At 39.6% G+C, this 27,676-nt stretch overlaps 1 protein-coding gene across 3 annotated transcripts in view; it reads right to left on the reverse strand.

The window, feature by feature from the left end:
• Positions 1-27,378, reverse strand: part of PTPRC (protein tyrosine phosphatase receptor type C) — a 59,140-nt gene extending 31,762 nt beyond the window's left edge. For all 3 annotated transcript variants that reach the window (XM_050306573.1, XM_050306572.1, XM_050306571.1), the window contains exons 1-2: positions 27,345-27,378; positions 27,142-27,259 (exon numbers count right to left, since the gene is read on the reverse strand). In XM_050306573.1, coding sequence (XP_050162530.1) covers positions 27,142-27,208 — 67 coding nt within the window. In that variant the 5' untranslated portion in view covers positions 27,209-27,259; positions 27,345-27,378. The remainder of the gene's footprint in view (positions 1-27,141; positions 27,260-27,344) is intronic.
• Between the last annotated feature and the right edge of the window lie 298 nt (positions 27,379-27,676).

Below are 27,676 nucleotides of genomic sequence, written 5' to 3' on the forward strand. Positions count from 1 at the left end.
GGCTCTAAAAAAACTCCACTCTTGTGGTCATTGAAGATGCAGCCATCAAATCACTTCAAAGTTATCCATAATCTAATTGGTAAAAGTCTTCATAGCCCTATACCAATCATAGGAATTAGAATTAAATAAATATTATAATATCTTTCCCACGGGCAATATTGACTATATTTATTTTCACCAGATATCAAGGATATAATCTAGGAACAGTAAATTTTAATTTAACAGAAATTCGTAAGGGTTCTGATTGAGAAATGCCGATTGTTTCCTTCTGGCATCAGTAACATCCATTCTGACTCTTCAGAATGATAATTAAAATAGTTTCCATTTGATTTCTTGAAAGATTTCCTTTTGTACAAGTTCATTAATAATTGCCTCCCATAACCACTCCTTAACACACTGCACTGTTGCCTCAGAGCCTGATCCTGGCATTCTTTCTTGCCACCTTTAATCTGTGGTTAAAACCTGTATCTGGGGAGTAAAAAGCCTTTTTGGTCCCAAGACACCTGCCAGTGCTGGGACCTGAATTGCACTGGGGAAGCCTCGGCTCATCCTGCAGAGCACAGCTCAGGAATAAGTGCAGGCCTACACTACAGCTAATGTGGTATTAAATTGTTTGTGAAAACTGACCTCTGGAATTCATGCTTGTTCTATGACCCTCTCCTTGCTGCCCACCTTCCAGGACTGGAGTTGTCTCTACCCTTCTCTATTTCAGAGTCAACTATAAGCGTTAATCAGCACTTACAGCAACGGAGAAGGCGAAAAATTCAAATTAACCAGCAATCAACTACAAGGGCAGCAGCCAGAAGAAAGAGACAGAATTAAGAATTTACAGCTGACAGATACAAGGAGGAACATAATGCTGCAAGCTCAGGAAAGAGGAGGAAATACAAACATCAAAGTTTGTCAGCATTCATCAGCTAAAACAAATTAATACCAGGTGTAACTTCTGCTAACATATTGAGCCTGTCTTAAGAAAAGGATAAGAAAAAAAAAACACAAGGAAAATCCTGAAATACTATTTTTTCTCAACTAGACTGAAATTAAATAAATACTACTGATCACTCACAAAAAGTAATTTTCTGGTTCTGACTATGCCAAATAAACATAAGAGTTTAATTTTTCCAGAGAAAAATAAAAACACAGATCAAAAGAGACATTTCCACCAGGAAATATTTATTTAATGGAAGCAACATTTGCTACCAGTGATACGTAGAATTTCTCAAAACCATAAACCCGAAGTAGAACAAAAACCAAAAGCAGCAAATCAAGTCCTTTTTGCCAGGTACAAAGCTCTCACAAGCCTAAAATAACCATGCAGGAATATTGTGTGCTTAGCAGGCACAATATCCCTGCGCCGTACTTTAAATGACACCCTCAGTCTTCATAGGGCGACTTTAACTGCAGTAACCCACTTGTACAACTACAGCTAACGACACCTTTGCTGCTCTGTGGTTTCTCTCATGCTGCTTACTTCTGCCTTTCTTCTACAGAACCCTCCTCAAAAGGAAGAGGGTGCAGCTTACTGCGGTTTAGAGCTCAAGTGCTTCCAAGTGGTGAAGCTGAGTTACCATAGCACCCACATGCTCAAGCAATCAGACCTATCTTAGTGCTAAACCACTTCTCTAGTGCAGGCTTGAAATTTCCCTGTTAAACTCCTTTTCATCACGTTTGCATGAGTAATTATTTTTAGTTGTACAGGTTCATTAATCCGATGTGCCTGGGGAGGGTGGCAATCTCTGGGATAAAGTCCGGGCTGCTTTGCAGGGAGTACTTGTCACCCTGTGAATTGTCTGCAAGGGAGGAGAATGTCAAACCCTGATGTAACAGTTACTTCCACTATGAAACACTGGCTACTATCCACAGTCATAAAGAAACACCTGTCCACGAGGACTGGAAGATGCGATATTTGCTTGGCAATTTTGTGCTACACACAACAGAAAAACTGTGCTAGTATTTGCTTTGCCCTCTATATATTGTCAGTATTTGTGCACACACAAAGTCATCAGCCAGATCCACACGCTAAACTTGTCTGCTACCCAGTCCCTAACTTCAGTCATGATCTTTCTGGCCCTGCTGTACCTTCCTTGATCTTCCTCTCCTACATCTATGCAGAAAGAAACACTTGATCTCCACAGTGCTCTTCTTAGTGGTACGGACAGGCTGCCTCTAGGTTTGCTGAATGGATATTGTTTATGGCAAGCAGAAGGAGGAAAGAACTTACAGCTATTACACTGTCCTCTAAATTCCTGCTCCCGTGTTTCTGTAATTACCAACTCTAATAGTCCTGGGGAGCTATGGAGGACAGCTGAAGGCAACTCAGTTCTAAAGAGTTTTGATCAGAAGAAGAGGCTATAGCTGAGAAATGACTGTGATAAGAGTGAGTGTGAGGTAGGGGTAAACTTCTTCATCTCAGACTTTTTCATTGGACCATGGTTGATTTAAATATCTGACTTGCTTCTCTGAATCTCAGAGGCAGATATCTCTGAGCCCCTTCAAGATTAAAGCATTATCTGGTTTTGTAGTTCTTCCTGATTGCATATTGCTTTTTATGTAATTTTGCCAGCAAGAGAAAATGGGTCCTTTGCTCTAAAAAAAACAGAAACAACTTGAAAATATCTCTCTAAATTATCTTTAATCAGCTCAAACTTCAAAGCATAAACAGTTTAGTACCATATGAAGAGTGGGGGATGGAACTAGATGATCTTTAAAATCCCTTCCAACCCAAGCCTTTCTATGAGTCTATGATTCTAGCATCAACATTTTAGCCCCTGACAACATGAAGCCTGTGTAAACCAGAAATATCTTCTGTTTGCTCGAGACCTATTCGCATGGAGTCTTTGCATCAACAGCTCTGTACTTACTGGGAGCATTATCTCAGTGAGGACTCTAATCAGTGATTTTCAAAAAGATTCAGCCAGTGATTTTTAAAAAGAAATGAACTTTTCTTTCGAGAAATGACATCTGCCTGTGAGTTATTCCTTTTTGCAATAGTATTTTTCTCTGATCCTCTGCTATGTTAAAAACCCAAATAAAAATAGCTAACTGGCCTGAGGGAGTGGAGGAGGAGGGTAAATGGTTGATATTCAGCTGCTCTGAACATCTCTGTCTCCAACTGACATCACCTGGGTTTGCAAATACTTAGCTGTCCTACAAAATGGGATCAAAACACAATCAAAAACGGAAAGAAAACACAGGGGCTCTGAAAAAACACCATAACATTTCATTTAAGCTTTTTTTTTGCCCCCCCGCCTTTTTTTTTTTTCTGGTAACCTTAGATACACATTGCATTCTGAGCCAGTAAAAGTTTCAGATGAAAGTCTGAATTTCAAGGTCAGGTTGCTTATCTTCATTTCATATTATTTATAATGAAGGAATATCAGTATTCTTCAATGTTTGAGTCAGACAGAATGGAAAAAAGGAAAGGAACATTTCCAATGTTACAAAATAAATACTAAAACAACAACAAAGCACAAATTCTTAGAAAAAGCCTACTCTACAAACAGGATCCCCAAACAACACTCTAGTATTGTGCAAATTCATAAATCCATCCTTTTAATAGCCCCTAAAAACTTCTTGGATTGCAGTGACATTTGGTGCTACTGAAGCAACTCTTCAGAGCCAGATGCTGGGACTGGGGGAGTCAGCTGCTGTCTTTGATGAGAACAGGTTCAAATGAGCACACTGGAGTCAGAGTGAAGATCTGAGTGAGGATCTGACTTTATCTACTCCCAAAATTAAGTTTTAATTGAATTCTCTGATGGTTGTTCAGTTCAGGGTTAAAGAAAACTAGCTGCTTTATTCCACAGCAGAGTAATGCATGTGCCATTGCTCTGCACCTCCAGTGCACAGTGCTGGCTTTTACTGCGCTCAGTTCCTCTGCCTGCACAGCCCCAGCCTTTGAAAGATTCTTAACTGCCACAGAAAGGCACAAATCAGAATAAAGATGTGGCACAAAAATTTCCTTTTCCAATGATCTGTCATTTTTATTTCTACAACTTCTTGCTCCGAGCTTAACAGGACCCTCAGCAGTCCCTTTGCTCCCTGAGCTGAAGTCCCAGCCTCACATCTCCAAGCAGCAATGCTCTAAACTATCCTGCTAGTCTCAGGCATCTCCTATGACCCAGATTTCTTCCAGCATGAAGAGAAGATCCTAACCAGCACTGGCTGATAGACAACTAGCTTCTGTTTCTTGAAAGGATAGAGAGTACAGAGGGGAAAAAAATCAGGCAGCTCAGTGGAGAACCGTTCCCATACCAACTCTGCCTGCTGGGCAGCTTCCTCGCCCTCCCAGGGCTGCCAGCTGCACCCAGCAAACTCTCTTTCTTTCAAGGGAGAGTGATTTTACTTGGCTACTATCCTCACTTTTCAAATTTTCCTCCAGACATTCAGGCCAAACATGATCAGAACTGAACATCCTTCATCAAATATGCTACTGAAAAACATTTTTGGTATTCATAAAATATTGTGACAAACAATATTCACTGACCAACAGCTAAATCAACTGCATGCTTGTTAGGGTACAATTTAAAACACAGTAATATATACACACAAAATGTTGACAGGAAGCATCATGTAAGAGTCAGATTCTACCACCATTACTAATTCAACAATCATTTGAAAAGTAAATCATTCAGGGAAGCATATCATTATCATTTAAAAAACTGCCTTTTAAAATTTATCAATATTTTTTTATGGAAAAGCAGACATTACCACTATTTAATCAAAATTGCCTATATTTGATATATAACCTGAAATCCATTTTATACTCAGCCAGAATGAGAAAAGCTGAGACTGTGACCAAGTCCTACCCAGGGATTCCCATTTTTAGTCACGTACTGCATGAGTGGTTGGGTGTACCCTTCATTTCTGTGCCTGTGTATCATCCCATGCAAAGTGGAGATAGGGGCATACTGCAATTAGAAATCCATTTAAAATCATGAAGTTTGCAGGGATCCGAAAGCACCATAAAAAATATGCTCACATCTGTCTGATTGCATAAACAGGAACAGTTGTAGGGCTGTGATGAGAGAAACTCCTAGAACTGGAGCTCCCCAGAGGGCCCTGCACACACACACAAAAGCCTCCCACTGTCTCCAAACCTTTGCAAAACCTGGGCTTTGTCCCTTCAGGGAAGCAGAGTCAGCACTATCAAGAAGGGACCTGTACTTCATATCATGTCAGAAGTAATGATGAACAGATTTCAGAAGAGAGCTGAGTACACACAACTCCTCCTGAATTCAATAAAAAATGTTAAGTGAAAGTGATTTCTTGAACATCATTCCTTCTTTATTTTTCTTTTGAAATCAAATCAGCAATTTTGGTGCCCAGCTCTGGGCCGTTCACTGCATTTTAAATGTGTTCTTTTTTTCTCTATTTGCTATTTTCATTATAACAAACATGAGATGTGAGCTCCAGCTTTAACTAACAAACCATCTGATGATCATAAGCAAAAGGAGGTGAAAAAAGTTCATCTGATTTTGCTTTAAATGCTGTGCTGACTGTTCTTTCCTATAAGATAGAGTATGCTGAATGTTTTGGGAAATGAAAATAAAGGCTTGGAATGGAACAACTCTACACTGCTCACAGAGATTGTGGTGCCCCATATTCCAGCAAAGAACCTGTGAAATCTAAAGCTCATGTTTCTCGGGATTTGAACAAGACTAATTTCTGTACTACTTGAAATAATTCAAGGCAAAAGGAACATAAACAGTCTACACTTCCATCTTTTGTATGTGGCAAGCAATTTTCATTAGCATTTCATAAATAGTTTCCTTTTTTTTAATTATAATTTTTTTACTTTTAAAAATATTGAGTGATGGTCTGGGGAGGAAAAGCAAAATCAAAGATCTTACATAAAGATGCTAGACAAGAATTTATGTAGGAAAAGAATTCTATGGACCTTTCCATGTATAGGGACCCAGGGAAAGCCCTCGGGCCAAAGTGAAGAGAACATTCAATTTCATGCTCCAAATAATTTTACACTCTTTATATAGGCACAGCCATGCACAAGCAGGAAATTCCACAGACCTGTAAACATTTCTGATGTCTAATAATAAGAAATGCGTGTGTCGTAGCATTACACATCTTATGACAATAACAAGAACAACTGCTACTTGGAAGTGGGAGGTCAGAAACCCAATTGGATCTGTAAAACAAGTATCAGTTTGTATGCACACATACACATAGATGGAGCAGTTTGGAAGCAGCATGTGGACTGTCTTCTGTGAGGACAGATGGAAAAGCTGAAGCAGAGAGACACAGGATGTGCAAATGTGGGTACGATTTTTCTCTCTCAAAGTCCACATTTTACAGCATTTGGTTGAAATCCTGGTGAATATGTGACCACATGACCTCGTAAAATTAACTGCTCTTTCATTTTTAACTAAGGAAATATGTAAGAAATTTCTCAGTTGTGTAGATTAAGGCATTTGAAGACATTATTTATCACCTATTATTTAGCATTTCATGAGTATGCCCCACAAAATTTGAGGATATGATAATTTTATAACAAATCCACAAAAGATAAAAAGTTTTGGTAGGTGTTCAAAGAAGTACTTCTGCACACAAATTCATCGTTGACTTCAGTAAGAATTAAGCCCATAGTTTGAATAAAGATGACCTGAGTCAAGACTGCTACAGAGTCTGGCATGTTAGCAGATAACACATAAGACCTCAAATAACCCCCCAGCAACAAACACAAATAGGAAGTGAGGACTGACAGTGGTTAATTCAACCTTCAGCTCTGCTGGCTCAGGAAGGCAAGTGAGCCTTTTCTGTAGCTTCATTTGAGGCACAGAGACCAACTCCAGTGTGGAATTACCTGGATTTCCATGGGCTCCTCTGCACCAGTGTGTATACTCTTAGTACTTGGATAAACTGAACTAGGATTAAAACCCTGCACAGTCTACAGAATCCACACCCAAACTCTTCATCAATTTGTCTGTTTTGGTAATACTTGATGCCGCAAACTGCTTGCAACTTTCAAGGCAGTTTAATTCACATTAAAATTATGAAAGACAACTTATAATGGTGCTCAACAGTGCTCAAGGCAATTGAAATTACTTTACTGAAAGACAAACGAGCTGCAGCATTTTAGTTAGGATTATCAAGAATATCCTCACATCTAGAAACTCTGAAAAATCTATAAAAACATAAAATTCTAGCTTCTGAATTTCCATTTTTCTGCACAAAATTGTTTTGTAGGGAACTGTAGGAAAATCCATGGTCAAGAATGCACGATGCTCTCTCTGCCCATTGTAATGTCTGCTGCAAACCCAATCAATTCTGCATTGTTAACACAGTGGGATCTTCCTTTCCTTTTGAAAATAAATTACCTTCTTTATGTACCTTTACATAGCCAAGACCCAAAGACATTAAGGACAGAGCAATGGCATCTGCAGTGATGACAGGATAAAGCCTTCCTTAGCTTGACGGGGACAAAGAAAATGTTTACGAATATTATTAAACTTCCAGGAAAATATGGAATGAAGTGATCAGAGAATGGAACTCCATACCAAGGATATAACGTGTTTCTGTTAGGGGATGAAGAGCCAATCCTCCAGGGCCACAGCATGATGTGAAAGAAAATTGAATTAAAGGCTGTCAATATATTTTGGCACATAGATGGGGCAGACAGCTGTCCCAAAGGAACATGGTCCTCTGATGAATGGAAATAGAAGTTTTGAGATCAGTGACTGATGGCTGAGTGGGATCCCACTGCACTTGGTATCACAGGGTACTTCTCAAATTAGAACGGTTGCAATATATTTGACCATGGCTTTTTTCCTGTGAACAAAGATCGACATTACATGAGGAATGTGGGCCTCTTGCCAGAGCATTTGCTCTCCAGTCAGGAGTGCAGATGCTTTTACTTGTGCAAAGGTACACAATGCTAAAATGCCTTAATTGCCAAGCTTGCTTTGTCTTTCAGTTTTAAGTTACTGCAGTTGCTGATGAAAGTCATTTTTTACTGCATCAATGTTAATGAGCTTTGGCACTACGCTCCCAAATGTGGTTGTAAAAACTCTGCTTCTGCCACTTGTTATGTTACTGCTCGTTCAGGGGTCTCTCTGCCTTGCTTTGCTGTACCGTGTAGTCGTGTCCTTTTTGACTATGAGTCATAACAGTTAGTCAGGCATTTGGTCAAACTCCCATTTCAGTTTAAATCAACTGCAGTTTAGATTTGAGTGGCTTAACCACGGGAGGGTTCCCATTGTCTTGTTAAATTTCTGACTTTGGATCTCAGGGCACAAAACTGAGAGGTCAACATTGGTCAGCTCGAAGTTTTGCTCACTCTTCGTATGCAGGTTTGGCAGAAATATAGAGACATATAGACACAAAATAGATAAAACCCACTGCAGTGCTCCACCTTGCTAGGAAGAGGTAAAAGAATTATTTGAACGCTTAAAAGTAACAAAACTGCTAAATTTGTTATGTCTCTAGCAGTAAGTTTGATCAACAAAATGTCTTCATATGTTCCTTCCCAGGCTCTGTGTTAATGGTGACACTACAACAGCTTGTGAAGCAGTGCTGGTGGATGAATGGGCTCAGAGAGGGGACTGGGGATCGCTGCAGGTCCTGCATTCTGCACATCCACCACCCCACAATGGTATACTCTTCATTGGGGAGCCTAAAACTGCAAGAGCCATCTGTGATTGGCTACTTTTTGGTTTCTTTTTTTGGCCTCATGCTCCCTCTACTATCCAATGCTTAGAAGCTCCCGATTCCCTCCTTCTTTTGAAGCAGCTTCCACAGCCTCCTCTAAACTGCAGTGTCTCCTGTGTTCAGGGGTCCTGTCCCTTCCTGCCTGGCCCTTCCTTATCTTACCATCATGCACCTGCTTATGTCACACTGCAGGAAACTGGCCCATGACTATGATGATGCCTCCACATGACAAAAATCCCCACGCAAAAGATGTGTTCAGTCTCCACAGCCTAAACAGTGACCTGTTCTTACACCAGGCTTTCACTAGGAGCTTAGAGCTGCTTCAGAATTGCCATCTAGGTTGCCTGTTTAGGGATGCCCTGACAGCTTGCTGTCTCTCTGCTAACTTGATCAGAAATTCTGAAATTCAGAGGAGATAAGATCAAAAAGATCAGTGCAGTCTTCTACAGAGATAGTAATTTAGGTTTGCTTGCCCAGCAGGCCTGTGACATACAACCATGGCACTATGTTTATCTTCCTAGTCTTGACCAGATTTCAATGGGATAATAATGTTTGACTTCAGATAAACTAGAAAGCTTAATTAAAATCTATGTTTCTTTTCAGATGATAAGATAATAATTTCCAAATGAGTACTTCAAAAACAGACCCTGTCAGCCCTGTTTATTGCTAAAGATAAATAAAATGTAAGTTCCTAACATTATGAAATGATAAAAATAAATGACAATTTATCTAGTCTAGAATTTTATCTGAAATGTAGAGGTATTTAAAAAAACCCCACATTTTAATTTTTCAATAATTTTAAGCTGTGTATTTATCATGTTTTGTGCAAGGATAAGAACAGACATGGGAACTGACAGCAAATAATGATTACAGATGTACAAGAAAAGTTGCATTAGTCTATAAATTAAGAGTTCATGTTCACCTGCAAACCTGATATGTCTAACAAGTAACCAGGGCTGGTTTTGGCTCCTTCTCTGACACCACCAGGAAGAAACTGAGCTGCCCCAGCAGAAGGTCTCGCTCACAGGGCTCGCTTTCACCTCTACGCAGTACAAGGGAAATCAAGCCCTTGGCTGTTTTAGCAGCGTTTGGAGCTAATGGACTTCTCTCAATTTCCTGGTAAATGGCAGCCTGCAAGAACTACATGGTGTGACAGGATGTGGGTGCCTTAGTTTTATCTCCATTTTGCAGAGCGCTGGTCTGTACGAAGCAAAACAGCTCTCAGCTTGCATTGTGAGCAAGCGCCTTCCCATTCCCAGGCAAGGCTGCCTGTCAGCCCACAAATGAGTGAACTTCCTCACTGGGGTGAGGTGAACAGCAGCAATGCACAAAAACATTTACACTTCAGCCCACATTGCTTGAAGACACAGAAGTTTGCAAAACTGAAGTACCAGAAAGTGTTGCTGCCCTAATGACTCATTTTTCATTTTTAACTACAGAGCACTACACAGGCAACCACCACAATGGCACAAAGCTCACGGGGTATTACACTGTGAGACAGCTAATAGATCTAAGAAATAAGAGTGTAGTTTACCTTCTATGAGCACTGCACAGAATATCCAGTGGCTGTCCTGGATTAAGATGATCCAACTTGCCCAGCATAAACATCCAAAGTACTTTTTCCTTTCATGATTCTGCTATGACTATTTCAAGTATTCTTTAATTACTGAAGCTTCATTGATCTACAGCCCAAAGATGATTCCTGTAGTACATTGACTACCTCCACCATAGCAACTGATGCTTAGGCAGCTGGTTTTTATTTTTATTGGAAGTTCATGTAAGTCCTTCAAGAAACGTTGTGGGAATTGCACAACATTTAGCTTTGAAACTTACTTTCTAAAGACAACACTTATAAGCTTTATGCAGAGTTCTTTCCTAAAAGAACTCTGTAGTTAGCATCACTTCAGGTGGATTTCCAGCTTCAGAATACCCCTAGTACCTGTACAAACACTCATGACCCAGGTGGTTTTTTTTTCCTTCTGCCTTTACTGCTTGCTCTCCATTTAGGCTCAGGCACACACATGCACAGTGTGTTCTCATAATTTCCTTATAGGTTCTAGGAGTTCAGTTTACATTTGTATATTTTCTTTGCCATACATTCTAAAATGCCTTCTCCTAGAGCTGACTTTTAAACAACTTGTCCAAGAGAAGACAAGTGCTTATATTCTGTAGAAATAGATTTCAGAGATGTAACTTAAATTATACACAGAAGATAGCATACATATATTTGAAATAAATCATATTTATGTAACATACTTGCATCTTTCACTTTCCAATACCAAGTGTGAATATATTTTTATAAGACTGATTTCAAGTACCTTTTTTTAAGGCAAAGCTCTTCATGGTAAATCTCTGCCAAGGCCTTAAACTGTGCCAGAAGTCCTTTTGTTAGGTATACTAGGAGCTTGATACTACTGAATAAATTAACTCCATTTCTTTGTATGCCCTATTTTCAGTCTAACTTAATGGTGTTTGAAGTGTGATTCTCCATATGTGTTTCTTTTCTACCTTATAATTTTTATGGATTTTCTTTTTATTTCATAGTTTGCACTATTAAGCTTTTGAAAAATATTCCTGTTAATACAATTTCTCTCATCTACATTAAAAACCTCAAATAATTCTATATGTTTAACAGAACTACAAAAATTAGAAAACAGAAAAAAAATCAGCTGTTTTCAGTGAAGTTGGCCTGACAGACAGATAGGAAATGCCATTGAAAAGAAAAACAGAAGACTAATTCTGTTTAATAATTAATTTGCTGACAGTACAAAGGTAGTGCAATGGACCTGGACGTGTCCTCGAAATGCCTCTGGCCTTTGTAAGCCAAGAAAGTGGCCAGAATTTGTTTTTGCAGAAGATGAGCAACCCCTGCATGTCCAGAGAATCCTTTGAACCCCCCAGATCTGGAGAATCTGCCCTGTATGATGTTTAAAACTTTTTTTTTTTTCTATAGCATGCAGATGACAACTGTCTGAGTTGAGAAACTGAGGAATTTTTTCAACTTCCTCTTTTTTCCTCATAGCAAGGCTTCACCTACAAAGAAGGCACGAGCTGGGCTAGTGCTCACCAACTGGGTGATTACATTAATAAATTCATCAAAAGCAATTCTAAAAACATGCACCAGTAAGATTGCAAACACTGCATGCTTAAATAATATAAAATCTAATTATTATTAGCAAAGAGTCATCAAATAAAAAAAATGAGTGTTCAACCAAGACAGAGTCTATTTGTAATCAATCTGGTTTCTTCTCCAGCAACTGCACTGTGAAGCATCCAGATGGAATCTGTGGTCAAGAACCATCCAACATTTCAAATACTCAGCATCACCCACTGTCAGTCATTCCCAGCTTTCTTTATTACAAGTGAAATCTCCTGTCTCTGTATGAAAAGGAGTCATAGGGATTTGGTTTTGAGCTAAAAGCTTTGAAGCACTTTTTGTTCTGAAATGTGGCATCACAATGAATTTTGTGACAGATCATTTCCCTAATGATAACATTTCCTGTAGTGAGACTTCTCATCTGCCTTTCTGACTGCACCAGCACTGCAACCACATGCACTGTGCAACACCTTCCACCTCCAGTGAAAACACTATTGTATGTCCATGGATTGAAACAGGACTCAAAGAGTTGTTGTCACTGTGACCTAAGACATAGGATTAGGACTTTGCATCACCAGCACAGCTGATCCGTTTTGATTTGGGGGTTGGATTTCTTTTACAAGAAAGGTAGATGGCCACTTTTATAACAATCTGCCTCACTGAAACCTGTCATCATGACAATGTTAATTGTCATTTGCATTTACCTCCTGCAACTGACATAATAATTCTGGATCGTAAGATTAAATGCAGCTGTTAAACACACTGAGCCCTGCTGCAAAATTATTAGTGCATTATCACTATTTCTCTGCTCTTGATTTACTCTTGCTCATGCTCCAGAGCATTTGAAAAGTGCCACCCTCTGATCTGACCCAACTGTCCAAGCAATCCTTTTATCTCTGCTTCAGTTTTATACCCCTGCCTGGAAGTAAGCAGAAATTGTCTTTTGAAGCTGACAGCAATCCTCTCCCAGGGAGAAGGGTTAATTTCCTTGAGTCTTACTGCACACCTCTTTGCTGAATATCAGATTAAGTTCTTGTGTCCACCCTTTGTTTTGATGACAAGCACTTTATGCACAATGTTAGCCCACGATTTCTGCAACTAGCTCAGGTGACATACAGGCCTCCTACTGCTTTGCTAAATGACTAACAGGGTTCATTAAATGAATGGTTTACTTTGTACAATAATCAGAGTTATACTCTTGGTTTGGGATGTTCAATATGGCTTTTTGCCTGAGTTTACTACAAAGTGTGTGACTTCCTTTATGAAATAACAGTCACAACCAACCAACTTAAATGGTTGAATAAAAAAATGCTTCTTCTTTTGTCTTAATTTCCCCTCCTTTTTTTTGCTTCTTACTCAGAAAAAGGTCCAGAATATTTCTTTTTGTTCAACAGCTTTTCAAGTGACCTTTTAGAAATTGCCTATCCGGATCTGTTTCCATTTAACATGGAAATAACAACTTTTCTTTGCTAAAGCACTCTGAGCTCTGTGGAACAGTAAGGTATTTATGAAGGTGCATTGAAGTCCATTTGTGAATTAGAAATATTTTATAATAGCTCTATGAGGTGACAGTCTGCTATGATGAACAGGTGTCTCAAGGCTCTTTTCTTTTGCATTTCCTTTAATCACTAATGTTTAGCAGCACTTACTAAAACAAATATGTGGTCTGATTTCTGCAAACACTTACTTTTGCCTCTAATGACACAAATATTTTTTAGGGTAATATTGTCATAAAAAACTGTTTATGGGTCTTTTAAGGAAATTACATTTCTTTACTTCACCTATAAGATGAAAATGACTGTCTCTGACATTATGTTTCACTCAAAACCACTTATATGTCTGTGAAATAATCAAGGTTCAAGTGCATTCCTGAAAACAGATATCTACTTTAGGCCCTTCAGAATTACTGTATGTCTACTTATATACATAGAACCACATGCCATAAGAACTGGCATCCTGTTAATGATTTGGGAATCCTGAATGGTGGCTATAGGGTGGCTTGCATGTCTAGCCTGATAAGTATGTATTTTATTTTCACTATAGAGAATCTCACTGAAACTGGCTCAAATTTAAATTAGTGAATAACTCTTCTTTCTCAATGGCACAGATTTAAATAAATAAAATAGTAAAATCTTAGTAACACTGATTTTGAAGACAAACTACAATGTCTTAGCAAAACTCTCACAAAAATAGTTTAAAAGCTTCTCCAGGTAAGAATTTTCAGAAGGGACACTACAATCATTTCAGTAATGCAGCTCTAACCATTATTAAGATATGAATGAGATGCCTTCCTGACTGGAAAAATAATACATTTTTCATAATTAGATATTGCATCTTCCTCTCTGTATTCATTCTGCACAATACCCTTACCCTCTAGAGAAGAGTGACATTCTCAGCTACTTTTCTGAACAAGAATTCCCCCCCACACCCCCTTAAGAATTGCCTATAATCTTTCTTAGAGTGGAAGAATGACAGTATTCTACCTACACTTCCTGGAGACTCTGCCTAGGCCTGTGTGTCTGCTTTTATCAAAATATCCATCAAAGGTCAGGTAATGTTCCATACTCATCTAAAGATGCTACCTATCTTGATGAATCAATTCAAGAGTGTCAGTGCTTCTCCCTCAAAATGAATCAGATATAATCACTAAGAAAATGAAGTGCATTATTTCCATGACTGTTTCCAAGTGGGCTTAGAATTACAATCTTAGCAGATTCCACAGCTTCTTCCAGCCCACCAGTCCAGCTCTTCCCTGGCTTTGGAGCTGGTTACAGGAGGCAAGGGACTAGCAGTAAATCAGGGCTACTTAAAAAAAAAAAAAAAAAAAAAAAAAAAGAGAGAGAGATAAAAAGAAATAGGAAAGAACAAAAAAAGAGAAAAGAGGAAAAAATGCTATCACTGAAGAAATGAGGGTTATAAGCCATTAGGTTTTCATCCTCTTTAGTCTAACGTGAAACGGTGATCATGCCTTCAATACTTGTTTACTCCTTACACGAAAAAGAAATCCTCTGATTTTTGAAAAAAAACATGCCTTTTGTTTTAGCATCTGGACTGCAGTTGCTACTACAAGTTATCATTATGTCAGTGCATTCATTATAAGCTATTACAAATGTCAAAATGCCAAACCCCCTCAGTGACATTGGTTGCTATCTCAGGCCTTGCAGGATGACACAGAGGCTTCCTACCCCTTTTTTGTGTCTTTTCATCTCTGCCTCCTTCCAGCTGTTCCCCACTGCCATATCAGCCCCAGCATCCAACCTCTTCTCTTAAAGAAGCAGTTTCATAATCCTTTCTCTGATGCTTTGGGGCAGCAATACATGTACCATCACATCCTGAGTTCCTGTCCCACAGCACCAATCTCCCCTCATTTGGCTTCACGATCTGACCAGGACTTCTTTCTAAAGTTCTGAAGAACTTCTTTCCATGAAGACACTGATTGCATCCACCCACACTGTAAAGATCTGGCATGAGCCATAGATGAGATTTATTACTCTACCAATCATTGCAATGCTTTCCAAAGACTACCATAAAGATCTGAAGTGATTTTGAAAAAGGACATAGGGTTACAGTACCTGCTTCCTGCTACCTGTGGTTGCTCACTATCATAAGGACAAACTGCCATAACAGATAGACATCAGATTTTACAGAAAGATGATATTATTAAACAGTTATTACAGACATATTACACAATACAGCTCCATCCAAGGCTCTACTTACAGATGCATCTTATGATTAACGACTGCATTAGCAAATAGAGCTATTCCAAACCCTTAGCACTTCACAACAAAATCTTTTCACTCAAACTTGCAGCCATCTAGAACCCAAATGTCATTATGACCCTGAAATCCAACACAGCAAATTGATAACAATCAATTCCCCCCCCCAAAAAAAAAACAAAACAAAACAAACCTAAACCAAACCTCTGTAGTACTCAATAAATATTTTTAAAAATATTCTGTACTTTAATACGGATTCCCATCCCACTTGAATTAGTAGCAGGCAATCCCTAGAGTCTACAGAGATCACCATCTGATATTCAGGAAACATGATTTTTTTTTTTTGTCCCAGTTTAAATAAATCTCTTAGGTCATTTACAGGTCAAAATTAATTTATTATTGTTATTACTATTTATGAGCATTTAGATATGAAAATGTTGAGTGCAACCGAAATTATTTTTTTTAACTGAACTGAACAGAATGTGGTCCCTCTTTTTCATATCCAGGTGCTGTTCATGTTAGTTCATCTCCTGCAGGTTGAGTAACTGCTACAAGAATTGAGAATCAGAAGGGTGAGATTACATTCTCTCCAATACAAGACAGAGAATGTGTGTATGTGTGTGTTGGTAACACATCATCTACACATTCTGTTGTTTGTTTACTGTGTTTCAGTCACTGGTGAGAGAATGCAATATGTTAATGAAAGGATTAAACAGCTGGAGAAAATAATCATTGCAAATAAATATAGTGCCTTTGTATGTGACCTGATTTTTTATTGTTTCTATATAGCAAGAGAGGAGCTTTGGAACACTGTAAATTTTTACCTGCAGCAATTTTATCATTAAGTGTTGTTTTTCAGGAATACTTGTGCCAGTTGTCATGTAAAAAAGTTACAAGAGCTCAATGTGATACTTTTAATACATGGACCTATATAGGAGTGTGTATTTTAGATCCTGGGAATAATTTATTCAGTTGCCTGCTGCTTTGAATAAGGTGTAATATGTCCCTTTCTCAGAAAAGGAAATGAATAGCACAGGGGATTATGCAAGTTCTTTGGCTGGGCATGTATGCTACTATTACTTTTTCCATTATCTGTCTTTCCTCTTGCCTCTGTACCATTCCTTTTTTAGAAATATCCACGCTGTCCAGAACCAGATCAGATAATCCTTTGAGGACAAGATCATATTTGATCCTAGGTTTCTACAGCACCTGGCCCAACAAGAACACTTGATCATGACTGTGACCATTTACCCTACTGTAGACACAGGTCAGACAGTCACACACACACAGAGGAGCAGCTCCTTCCTGACTTTCCAAGCATTCAGTATTCACAACTTCATAAAAAGTTTCGGAAAATATTAATTTGCAGCGCATACTACAATTTTTTCATGTTGTCTCAGTGACCAACACATGGAAGTCTTCTGAAAATCTGATCATTTTCTTCTATGTAAAAATAGTTCCCAAGTGTTTTGGAGTTTATAGTCAAAACCAGGGATGTCTCCTCCAAACAGTTTTCTCTGGGCAGCTAATAGGAAATCAGAACTGGGAGTCTGAAGACCCCCAGTAGGTTAAAAAAAATTAAAAATCCTGTAAGAAAATTGGAAGCCTTTTCAGAATTTTCACTGATGTCACTGCTAGGTGAAACTCAGGTAAGCAGCAAATCTGTTGTGAAGAGAAACAGCATCAGCTGCAGAGAGAGCAGTCAAAAATGGCTTCTCTGACATGGTCTTCGTTAAATATCTTCACTGCTCAGTGAGGAGTGTGTTTTTTAGAAGCTGTGGTTTGCGACCAATCCTTCCCTTGCCATTTAAGGCACCCTCCTGCAATGACGACACACTTGTTGACATCTCTGAGGCTGAATCACTTCCACATTGTAAATGGCTCTCTTCCCAATATTAACACAAAACCTTAAACCAGCTACTGCACCAAACACTTGCCTGTTTATTCAGGGCAGTGCAAAATTGTATCTTAGCAGGCCCTTAAATGCTGCATCAATTACAGCAGGAAGACAAATGCAGCTGGCGCTTTTTCATTAGCTTTTGAAATAATCTGAGCCACAAATCTTGGAATTTTTGGGTGACCTTTTCTCCTGAACTCTTATATGATTCCTAATTAACTCAATACATCCCGTGTTGATTCAAAAGGCATCTGTAGGTGAGTTCCAGAAATGGTATGCCTCTGTAAATAGAATCTTAGTACATATTTCATCACTTCAAAAGCCTCATGGCCAAACTGACCAATCTTCAGAAAAACTATAAAGTGCTAAAGTTGGCAGTCCAAACATCACTGGATTTTATGAAAGTTTCACCTCTGAGTATTACAAAACCTTGATCCATTACTGTCAAGGATAAATTACTCTTTATAGATTTCACATTCATTTCCTTGAACTGTCTCCCTCGTATTCAGCACAATTCCACTCTAAGCCTCCTAAACTCTAGGTGTGGAAGTTGACACTGGGTGAAGCTATTATTATTATTATCTTTTTCTAAGAGTGAGAGTAGTGAGTGTCTCTCAGAAATATTTAATTCTAAGTCATTTTATTAGCAGACTAGGAGAGCAAAATCAGAAATGCTACTAATGTCTACTACTGCCTGTTTCTTTCTGCTCTTTCACATCTTTCCCTCAAACCTCAACCACATTTCTTACTTCAGACTAACACACTAGACTGCAGGTGTGTGGAGGATGTAGAAAGGTCTTTCACTTCTGTTGAGGCAGCACAGTTGAGCACAGAAGCATTAATGAAGCTGCAAGCAAAGTCAGGCTTTTTTGTGTACTCAGTAGGCAGTCTGAAGTATCACAAATGTTATATTTCCACTCACTCAGATACACTGCACGGGCCTGCACATTCACACACAGTGTTTTGGGGTGAGGGAGCTTGTGTATTGCACACAAGAGACATAGGGCAGTAATCTCTTACTGCCATCAGGGACCAAGGCAAAAAAATCCACCTATTTTAAAAATACGTTCCATCATTTAAATTCTTCCAAGAAAGTGTGAAACAAATAAAGAAATCCTCAAGATACTCTATCCAAAACTCATTAAAACCGAAAGATTTCTCTTAGGAGCACGGACAAATGATTCTGTATTCATTTTAGACATCAAAGGTCTATCTAGAGAAGATTACCTGAACTTCTGCAGTAGCAGCATTGGTCATCTTTCCTTTGATTATGTGAATGTACGATTTTAAATCATATGCTGACAGGCCTACTGTTGTATTTACCTTAAGTGTGGAGGATACTTTATAACATGAAGCCTTTTGCAGCTATGGTCTGTTAAGCACACCTTCTCATCTCATCCACAGACACAGGAAGTAAAAAGTTGGCAGTCCTGTTCTTGTGTGCAGTCCTGTTCCTGTGTCTCACAAGAACTCATTAAACAACTTCAGCTATTTCACCCAATATTGGCTAAAATAGAGAGTACAGTTGATGTGATGATGTTTTACAGAATTTCAGATTTGCTGAAGTTAAGCACAGTATGGGTTGTTCTTACTCAGCACTAAAGTATCAGCTCCCCATTGACAACACCTGTGCTTTAGGACTGAGAACAAGGCAGAAATTTATGCACAAGTCATTTGCTTAATTTGCTTTTGCTTTCTTTGCTCAAATACACTATCCAAAATATTCTAATGCACAGCCAGGTTCTTCAGATTAATTGGTGGTAGTTTACATGTTGCAAGACACAGGCATACCTGTAAATATTTGAGGAATTAGGACTCTACATTTTTCAACAAGGTAAATGTTACTGTCTTCAACTGACAGATGATGAAACTGAGCTCTGGAGAAATGAAAACACCTTAAAACTTCATACCAGGAGTTTCTGAGACAGCCTAGACTGCAGCTGATCTTATTCTAGAAACCTGACTATGCTTTGCCATTTATCAAACCTTATTTTCCACCTACATAGTCTTAACTCACAAGCCTATAGAAACAGTTCAGGGCCTAATACTACCTTAAATATTCCATTCACATATTCTGCAATGTATATGGTTACCTGGAAAGGCATTACTAGCCCTGTATTTTTAATACCATCTGAGCTGAAGTTCTTTATTACACTATATTTCCCTGAGTGTGAAATCTTTCAACTCATATGGGACATATATGTTTCATTTAGTGAACTACTATTTCCTTATATATTGTACAAGCAGCTTCATTGTATGGCTACATTTTTCTATTAGACAGCTATCTTGATTATTTCTCTTACTGTCAGGAAAAGAACCTATTTCAAAAGGCAATTAAAAATACTGCTCCATGGAGTCCACATTTTTGCAACAACAAAAAAGTCATTCATGCACTACAGAAGATACCTCTAGAGCTCTGTGAAGGGCAGTGGGATTATGAATGAAGAACAGATAGATTGTAAGAGAAGTCTTTGAAAGTAGAGAATAGAAACCTAAGCAAGCAGGCTAGCCGAGAAGGCACTGACACTGAGGGAATAACTGGAAGAACAGTACTGCAGAGTAGTGGTATAAAAGAAAAGAAGTGGATCCTGTTAGCTATACAACACTATGGATAATATAAGCTAGAACTGAAGTGCTCACAGCTAGTTTCTGAAATCCTGGCATTGAAGGCCCCAAACTGCTTTACTTGAAAGGGAAAAAAGCCTGGAAATAGATAAAATGCTGTAACAGTTACTGAAACACCAGTGAAAAAGATCTGTTTGCAAGTGTATGGGTAGCCTGGAAAGACATCAGGACACACAGTCTGAAAGAACAGTCAAGTTGCAGGGAAATAAACAGCTTTCGTAACTGTATCTGTTGTTTTAATCTTGATATTTACAGGAGGAAGTCAGAGTTTTGCCACTCTTCAGACTTTTTATCATTTTTTTGCACACAAGTGCCTCAGGGCCTAAACTGAACTTTGAAGAAAGCCAACTACTTCCTCCAAAACATATTGGATGCACTTCATAAGTTTGTCTGAAAGAAATAACTGCACGATTTCTACTCATAGATGACTAAAGACAAATCAACGTGAGCAACAGACATCCCTGCACGATGCAGAAAGCAGCAGAGCTCAGGGGCAAGGGCTGTCTCCCAGGCAGTCACAGCCCCAGCAGCCACCTCAAAAGGTCTGTGTTCCGAGCAGGGCACAATTACACAGCGCAGCTCCACGTAAGCCATTACACTCCTGTGACACGCATGCTCTTGCCAGGGTTTCAAAGGAACTCCCAGCCACAAAGAGCTGAACTCCCGCTAGCCAGCCTGGCCCAGCACATCACACATCACACACCACGCCTTCCTGCAGCGCCTCTCGTTACTTTGCTGGCTTGGGTTCCAGCTCTGCAGCCACCTCCGTGCTGTGCTCTCACCACCAGCACTGACAGCACAGTGGCAACAGCACCCAAAGGAAGGGCAGTGACAGTGGCAAGGCTCAGGGCCAGTCTGCACTGCACAGGACAAGGCAGAGACACTCGAGCCAACTAAAGGAAGTGGTTGGCTGAGCACGAAGAGAAGTCAAGCCATGACAGCAGAGAATGCATTGTGGGTTAATTCGTTCTGCCTTCCTGGTGGGCCAGATGTATGATTATGAATATTAACTCTTAAAACAAGATCGAGAATGTAAACAGAGGACAGAACATTTTCATGGCCTGCTGTTCTCCTTTCCTTGCTCCCAGCATGGTACAGTGTACACACCACAAGGCAGCTGCACAGCAAAAGAAAACAGAATAATTTTTAGGCACTATATACAATGCATTCACAATTTCACTGTGGAAACTGCTACTTGTTTAATGCATACACACACTTCCCAGGTTGGCAGGCAGTTCTGCAGATAGGTCAGGAGAGTCAGAAAAACAGAGCTTGATTCCTGATAGTAGATAAACTTTGAAAAGTCATTTCATCCTGTTTCCTCCCCACACTTCTTCTGTCTTATCTCATTATGTAGTGTTTCTAACACTCCTGCTGTTGATTTGTTCTTCAGAACCTAAACATATAAACGTAAGTTCACCATATTGAAACTAAAGGAAGTGGTTCCAAATACCATGCCACCAAGAGCTGGATTTTCTTTGGAACTAATCTCTGCATGGCAGTTTTTTATTGGTAAAAGATTCTTAGTATATGAATATAAAGATGTGAGTGGACACAAAATGACTAGAAAACGTCTTTTCCATACTACGTAAGAAAGACCCATTAGTCCAGAACCAACGTCTCTTGCCCTGTCTGCATCAACAGATACACCTATACCACATCAACAACCCAGCCACCTGCTTGGTGTGTTTGTGCAGGTCTAGGCAAATGGATAAAGAAAGTCATATGTGTAGTCCAGAAACCATGTAGCTCAGCTAGAGTGCTGCTGAGCTCCGATGAACTTGTGTCCTGCCCATGGCTTAGGCATGACACCACAGTGAAACTAAACAGCTTCCAGTTTAGAAGTTGCTTGTGTCTGGCCAGCCCAGGAAGTGAGAGGAACTGCTGCCATCTGTGCATGCACAAACCCTGTCACAGCTGATTGCAAGTAAAGTTTTCAAACAGCGCAAGATGCATGAAGTGGCAATTTGTTGCAAATGATTAAGAGGTCCCTGAGTGCAGGACTCTGGGGTATGTGTTTCAGAAACCCCTAAATGCATCACTGCAACAAAAGAAAAGTCCTAAACAGAACCTGCAGTGGGGCATCTGTAAGAGGGCAATATAAGAGATGGTGCTCTAAAGTTTCCACTTCATTTCCTTCTATCTTAATATACATCCTCCTGCCAGAGCAATTCCCCTTATCCTTTATACTGCACATAAAATGAGCCAGTATTACTAAGTTCCTCTTCTTAAAAATTAGGTCTGCTAGAATCTTTCCAAGGGTACAGACCAATCCGTGAAAAAGATTCTCACAGAAAATCAAGGCCATAGGATGAGCTCTACTGATGTCTGTGCAAAGAAAACATAACACTTCCCACTGCAAACCTCCACAGCTGTTGGGCATGGAGACTACATGACCAGATTTCATTTGTATGCTGGTTTTGGCTGGGGTAGAGTTAATTTTCTTCTCAATATCAAGCATGGGGTTGTCTTGGATTTGTGATGAAAAACAGGGTTACTAATCCAGGGAAGTTTTCTGTATTGCTGAGCAGTGCTTACACATTCAAGGCCTTTTCTGCTTCTCATACTGCCCCACAAGCAAGGAGGCTGAGGGTGCACAACGATCTGGGAGAGGAAACAGGTGGGACAGGTTGGACCCCAACTGACCAAAGGGATATTCCACACCATATGACATCATACTCAGTATATAGAGCTGGGGAAAGAAAGAAAGAAAGAGGAAGTGGGGACATTTGGAGTGATGACTTTTGTGTTCCCAAGTAACCATTACGCATGACAGAGCCCTGCTTTCCTGGAGATGGCTGAACACCTGCCTGCCCAGGGGAAGCAGTGGATTAATTTCTTCATTTTCTTCCCCTATTAAACAGTCTTTAACTCAACCCATGAATTTTCTCACTTTTTACCCTTCTGATCCTCTCCCCCATCCCACTGGGGCAGGGGAGTGAGCAAGAGGCTGGGTGGAGTTTAGTTGCCAGCTGGGGCCATACCACAACAGCCTTCTTTGGCTCCCAATATGGGTCTCAAAGGGTGTGAGATAACAGTAGATTTGACTGGAATATGTTAGATGGAATTTACAGCCATTATTGCTGTTTGCCTGCTCAGGGCAGGCTCTTGTGCTTGCCCTGGGCTCAACTGCCTTACGATGTATGAGAGTCTGAGCTCATGAGTGGCTGCTTTTTGCTTTCACTGCTTGCTGTGCTGCTGATCAGCTCGCTCTGCTCTTCCTGAGAACATTGTGATATCAGCAATGGCAATGCACAGAGACTGGCAGATGGGTGGGGCATGGCTGCTCTTTGTGCTGCTGTACTGGGCTGTACTGGTCATGCTGGAACTCCAGTGTGAACTCGAGTTGAAAGGACTGCAACCTGTGGATGAATCCATGTGGGAGCAGGACATCCTGAAGCTTCTGAGAGCCATGAATAAGTCCATGTACCAGAGCAGGTACCCCTCAAAGCATTCGTGGCTGTAAGTGTGCCACAGCAGATCCACCTCTGAAGGCACTGTGGCCAAGGATATGCCCACGCTGCAGCAGACGCACCTTGAAGCACGCTGTGCGTGAGGTCACCTTGAGAGCACCTCAAACCACGTGGCCATGGATAAGCCCACAACAGGGCAGGAACATCCCTGGAGGTACTGCAGCCAGCGCTAAGACCATGCTGGGCACAACCCTAAGCAGGTACAACCCTAAGGTTTATGGATAAGTTGAAGGTGGACCAAGGGCAAGGGAGGAGTTCATTGCACTGTTAAACCTGATAGGGAGTGGGGTAGAGATTGTAATAGAAATACACCTTAATTGTTGTAACCCATGATCTGAGTTGCATATTATAGGAATTATTTATATATGTATATACTATATATCAAATATATGTGATATAACAGGAACCACCCCAATCAGTGGAGGAGAAGCCTTACAAGAAACAGAGCAAGTGCAGCAGGGACCAGACCTGAACTGGCTTTGGCACCCAACAACCATGCAACAAACCCCCTCTCCTGTCCTGAGTGGCCCCCACAACATGGAGCCCAAAGTCATGGACTAAAGGAACTCAATGGACATTTTATGCCCACATGTTGTGGACATTTTATGAACATCTTGCAGAGGTGGTCAATAGACTAAGTGAATAATATCTGTGTATTATATCAAAGGGTGGGAAGTCAGGTGGTTGTTAATGTGGTGGCATTGGATAAAGAATAAAGAAGAAATCTCTGTATTACCAACACTGTTTTGAGCACAAATCCAAAACGAAGTCCCATAGTAGTTACTATGATGAAAATTAATGGAATCCCAGACAAAAGCAGTACAGTCTGACTGCTGGAGCTTGGTACTTTCAACTTGGCAAATAAAAAAGTCACACCCAAAACCATCGAGCAATTATTTAGTTTCCTGACATAAAGGAAGCAGCTCAGGAGTTGGGTGAACGTTTTTGAAAGCTGTCATATTGCTAACACTTTTGTGGAGGAGGGTGGGAACCTGAAATAATGATCTAATGGAAAAAGTGCTTGTTCAGCAAGCATTGCTTTTTTCTAAATGGAAACAAAGGTGTTTTCAAGCTTTTCCTGGTTTGGGTTGGGGGTTTTTGGTTTATTTTTTGTTGCTTTTGGATTTTTTGGGGGGAGAGATTATTGGCATTGGTCATTTTTGGGGGTATTGGTGTTTTTTTAAGTGGACTGGCTAAGGGTTTTTTTCTTGGTTTAAGGTTTTTTGCATAAATGAATTGATGAATTTTATCAGGTATGTCAGGATAACTCTTTCAATTGGGAAGTCATCCTAGATAGGATAAAGTGTTATATTTTCAAGCTTACACTGAAGATTTTAAGAACTACACATCTGGCAACTAAGGATTTTAGTAAAGCTAGGAACTCCATGTCGACAGAAAGACTGACAGTGGACAAAACACTGATTAATTTAATGGGATGTTTTAGCAATGCAAATGTTTACAAGGACAGATTGAGCTCCAAGATTGCTGTTTATTAATATATGTACCATATATTGGTATGTATAGGTACATCCACAAATAGCACTACACATCTGTTTCTTACCAGGATAATCAGTTGGATACCTGGTTTTTATTTGAGGGATTTACACAGTGAAAAGGCCTTTGTGCAGCCTATAACTTCATTTATTTTGTTTGGTTTAATGTAGTTTGATGCTCTTAAAAGTGGCTTGGTGGTTACAAGAAATAAGAGATGTTTTATAGGATGTCTGAGCTTGTGGAGGAAGTTGGACAACCTTAACATTTCTCCTGCCAAGTTTTCAAAATCACTAGGTACAGTAGGCCCTTGGAAAATAATTACAGTAATAACAAAAGAAGTCCTGATGCCCTCCCAAACACTTACAATCAAGTGCCTGAAAAGGGATTGCCGTAAAACCAAAGCCTGCGCCACCTTTTCGAAACGCGGCTCCTCCATGAACAAACCCCTCCCGAGGAGAGTGCCCAGTGTCCCATAGCTAGAAGGTAAAGCAATCTGCACAGCAAAAAAGAAGTACAATTGTTCTGTCACTCTGACAGGAGGAGCAATCTCTGTGCCAAACTGCATGGTAAAGACAAGGTCTGTGACGTTGAGTACTTGATACTACCGCGGGAGACTTAATTGCTTTAAGTGTAGAAGAGAGGAGTTAAACCTTAGCACTTCTTTGAGGCTCTTCTGTTTAGTAAATGTAGGGAGGAACTGGCTCTAATTAGACTACTGTGTGTGGACAGAGAAAATAACTATTACTTGAAATAAAATACTACTACCTGTCTATCCACCTTCCTGCCCTCTCTGTTAGCTGACATGTTGACTGACTGTGAAGGTGGCTGAGAGAGCAGACAGTAACCTGCCTTTTCTGGAGAAAAGGGAGCAGCAGGAAGTCTCAGAAAGACTTATAAAATGGAAAGTAGGACAGCAGACCAAAAAAAAAAAAAAGACAGGAAAAGAAAGAGATTTTGTTCTTTTCCTCTACAGTTCAGCATTCACTTGTTTTCTTATAATATCCAGCAGCTATCAACCAGATTTATTCAGTGCTGCCTCTCTTCAGAGGCTTTGAAGGACAAGAGAGCTAATGCTCAGGCTTCAAATGCTCTTCTTAGCTAGTTATCAACTAAAGGCAGGTCATTTTGTTGCTTACATCAGTATAAACCTGGAGTTACTATAGTGACCTGAGGATAGAAACATGCATAAATTCAGTGTATATGAAAAGGGATTTCAGCCCTGCATATAACTTACTGCCATTTCAGAAAATATATTTCAAACCACTTTTTAGGGTCAACATTACCCTAGAGAAAAGCCTTTGTGTCTGCCATCAACCATCCCAAATTACATTACTAGCTAAACTGATGGAAAGTACATATGTAAAAATGTTGCATTTTCTTCAGAAGAAATTATTTTCTTAAACATAGATAAGGTTTTGTCTTTATATGAAGTATTACTTCAAGATTAATTGTTTTCCTTGCTACTAATATTATCTGTCTCATCTATCATGTTTTGCAAGATCATCCTCTTGGGCTCTATCTTTCCCTTATAAAAGTAAAAAAAGCCAAGTGACAAATTCACCCGCAGTGGGGTAATTAAACATTCTGAAGATGCTTTAAGGTGCAGTTCTTTTAAAATAAATAAATGGTATCTATTTTACAAAATAAGTCATTTACCAATTGTAGAGATTAATTTAGATATTTTCTTTTTACTAACTCCACTGCAGTAAAAAAAAAAAAAGAAAAAACATTTTAAAAAAATCAAAATTTGAGGAACTATAAGCAGATTCTGAGATCAGGGAGTGGCTAACACTGATGGGAAGACTTTTCTTCTTGAAGGATTTAATCACAGAAGACAAAGTACTGCATCATGAGATGAAGCCCAACAAAGACTGCAATGAACAGGTTAACATAAGAGATCTAAATGCATTCTTTTTCAAATACAGCTGCGAACTGGGGGCTTTTTTTAAAAAGGTTCGTGTAACTCTCACATATGACCACGCGGAAGACATTTTAGCCCAGCACATTATGCATCAACCTTCCTGATCTAGGTTCTGATACCATTGCATACAATTGGATTCTAATTTCTGAACCAAGATGGTATTTCTCCACTTTGCAAAGCTTTCCGCTGGTTTTACATCTACAGAGGATATTCAAGGTTCAGAACGAGAGAAAGAAATATCAGTTGCTACCTACCTTTGAGAAAAGCATCCTGCCTCAGAAGTGCAACGCCAAATGCTAAGAGTTTAAGCCACAAAAACATGGTTATTTCTGGAAATCAGGCGTATCCTTATGAAACAGCATGTGTCTCTCTCTGCAAAGCAAAATAAATGTTATCTGTCCGCAAAAGAATTTCTCCGCAAAACTTGAACCAGAAAGGAGAATAAGTAGGCACATACATTGCCCTGCCTGCTTATCTGTGAAGGAGTTGCTTCCTTCTCTTACCCCAAACTAACCACCCGCAAACTCGCTATGCAGTTTAGTGATGTCAGAGACAATTACTTCTTCAAAAAAAACTTCTTTCAGTTTCCAGGAAGTCAAAAGGGTTTTTCTTAAGTTCCTGCAGTAATACTCAGCTTCCTTAATTCAAATTAAATAAGACTGTTTTCAGCTATTTCTTCCTTTCTACAGAGGAGCTACACAAGACTTAACTTTTCAGAGGACTGGATTTAACGAAGTCATCCTTTCTCCTCATATTCACTTTTCTGTTGCATACATTCACTGAGTCCCT

Source organism: Myiozetetes cayanensis, unplaced genomic scaffold (genome assembly GCF_022539395.1).
Source record: "Myiozetetes cayanensis isolate MyiCay16 unplaced genomic scaffold, myiCay2020 scf12, whole genome shotgun sequence".
NCBI lineage: Eukaryota > Metazoa > Chordata > Aves > Passeriformes > Tyrannidae > Myiozetetes > Myiozetetes cayanensis.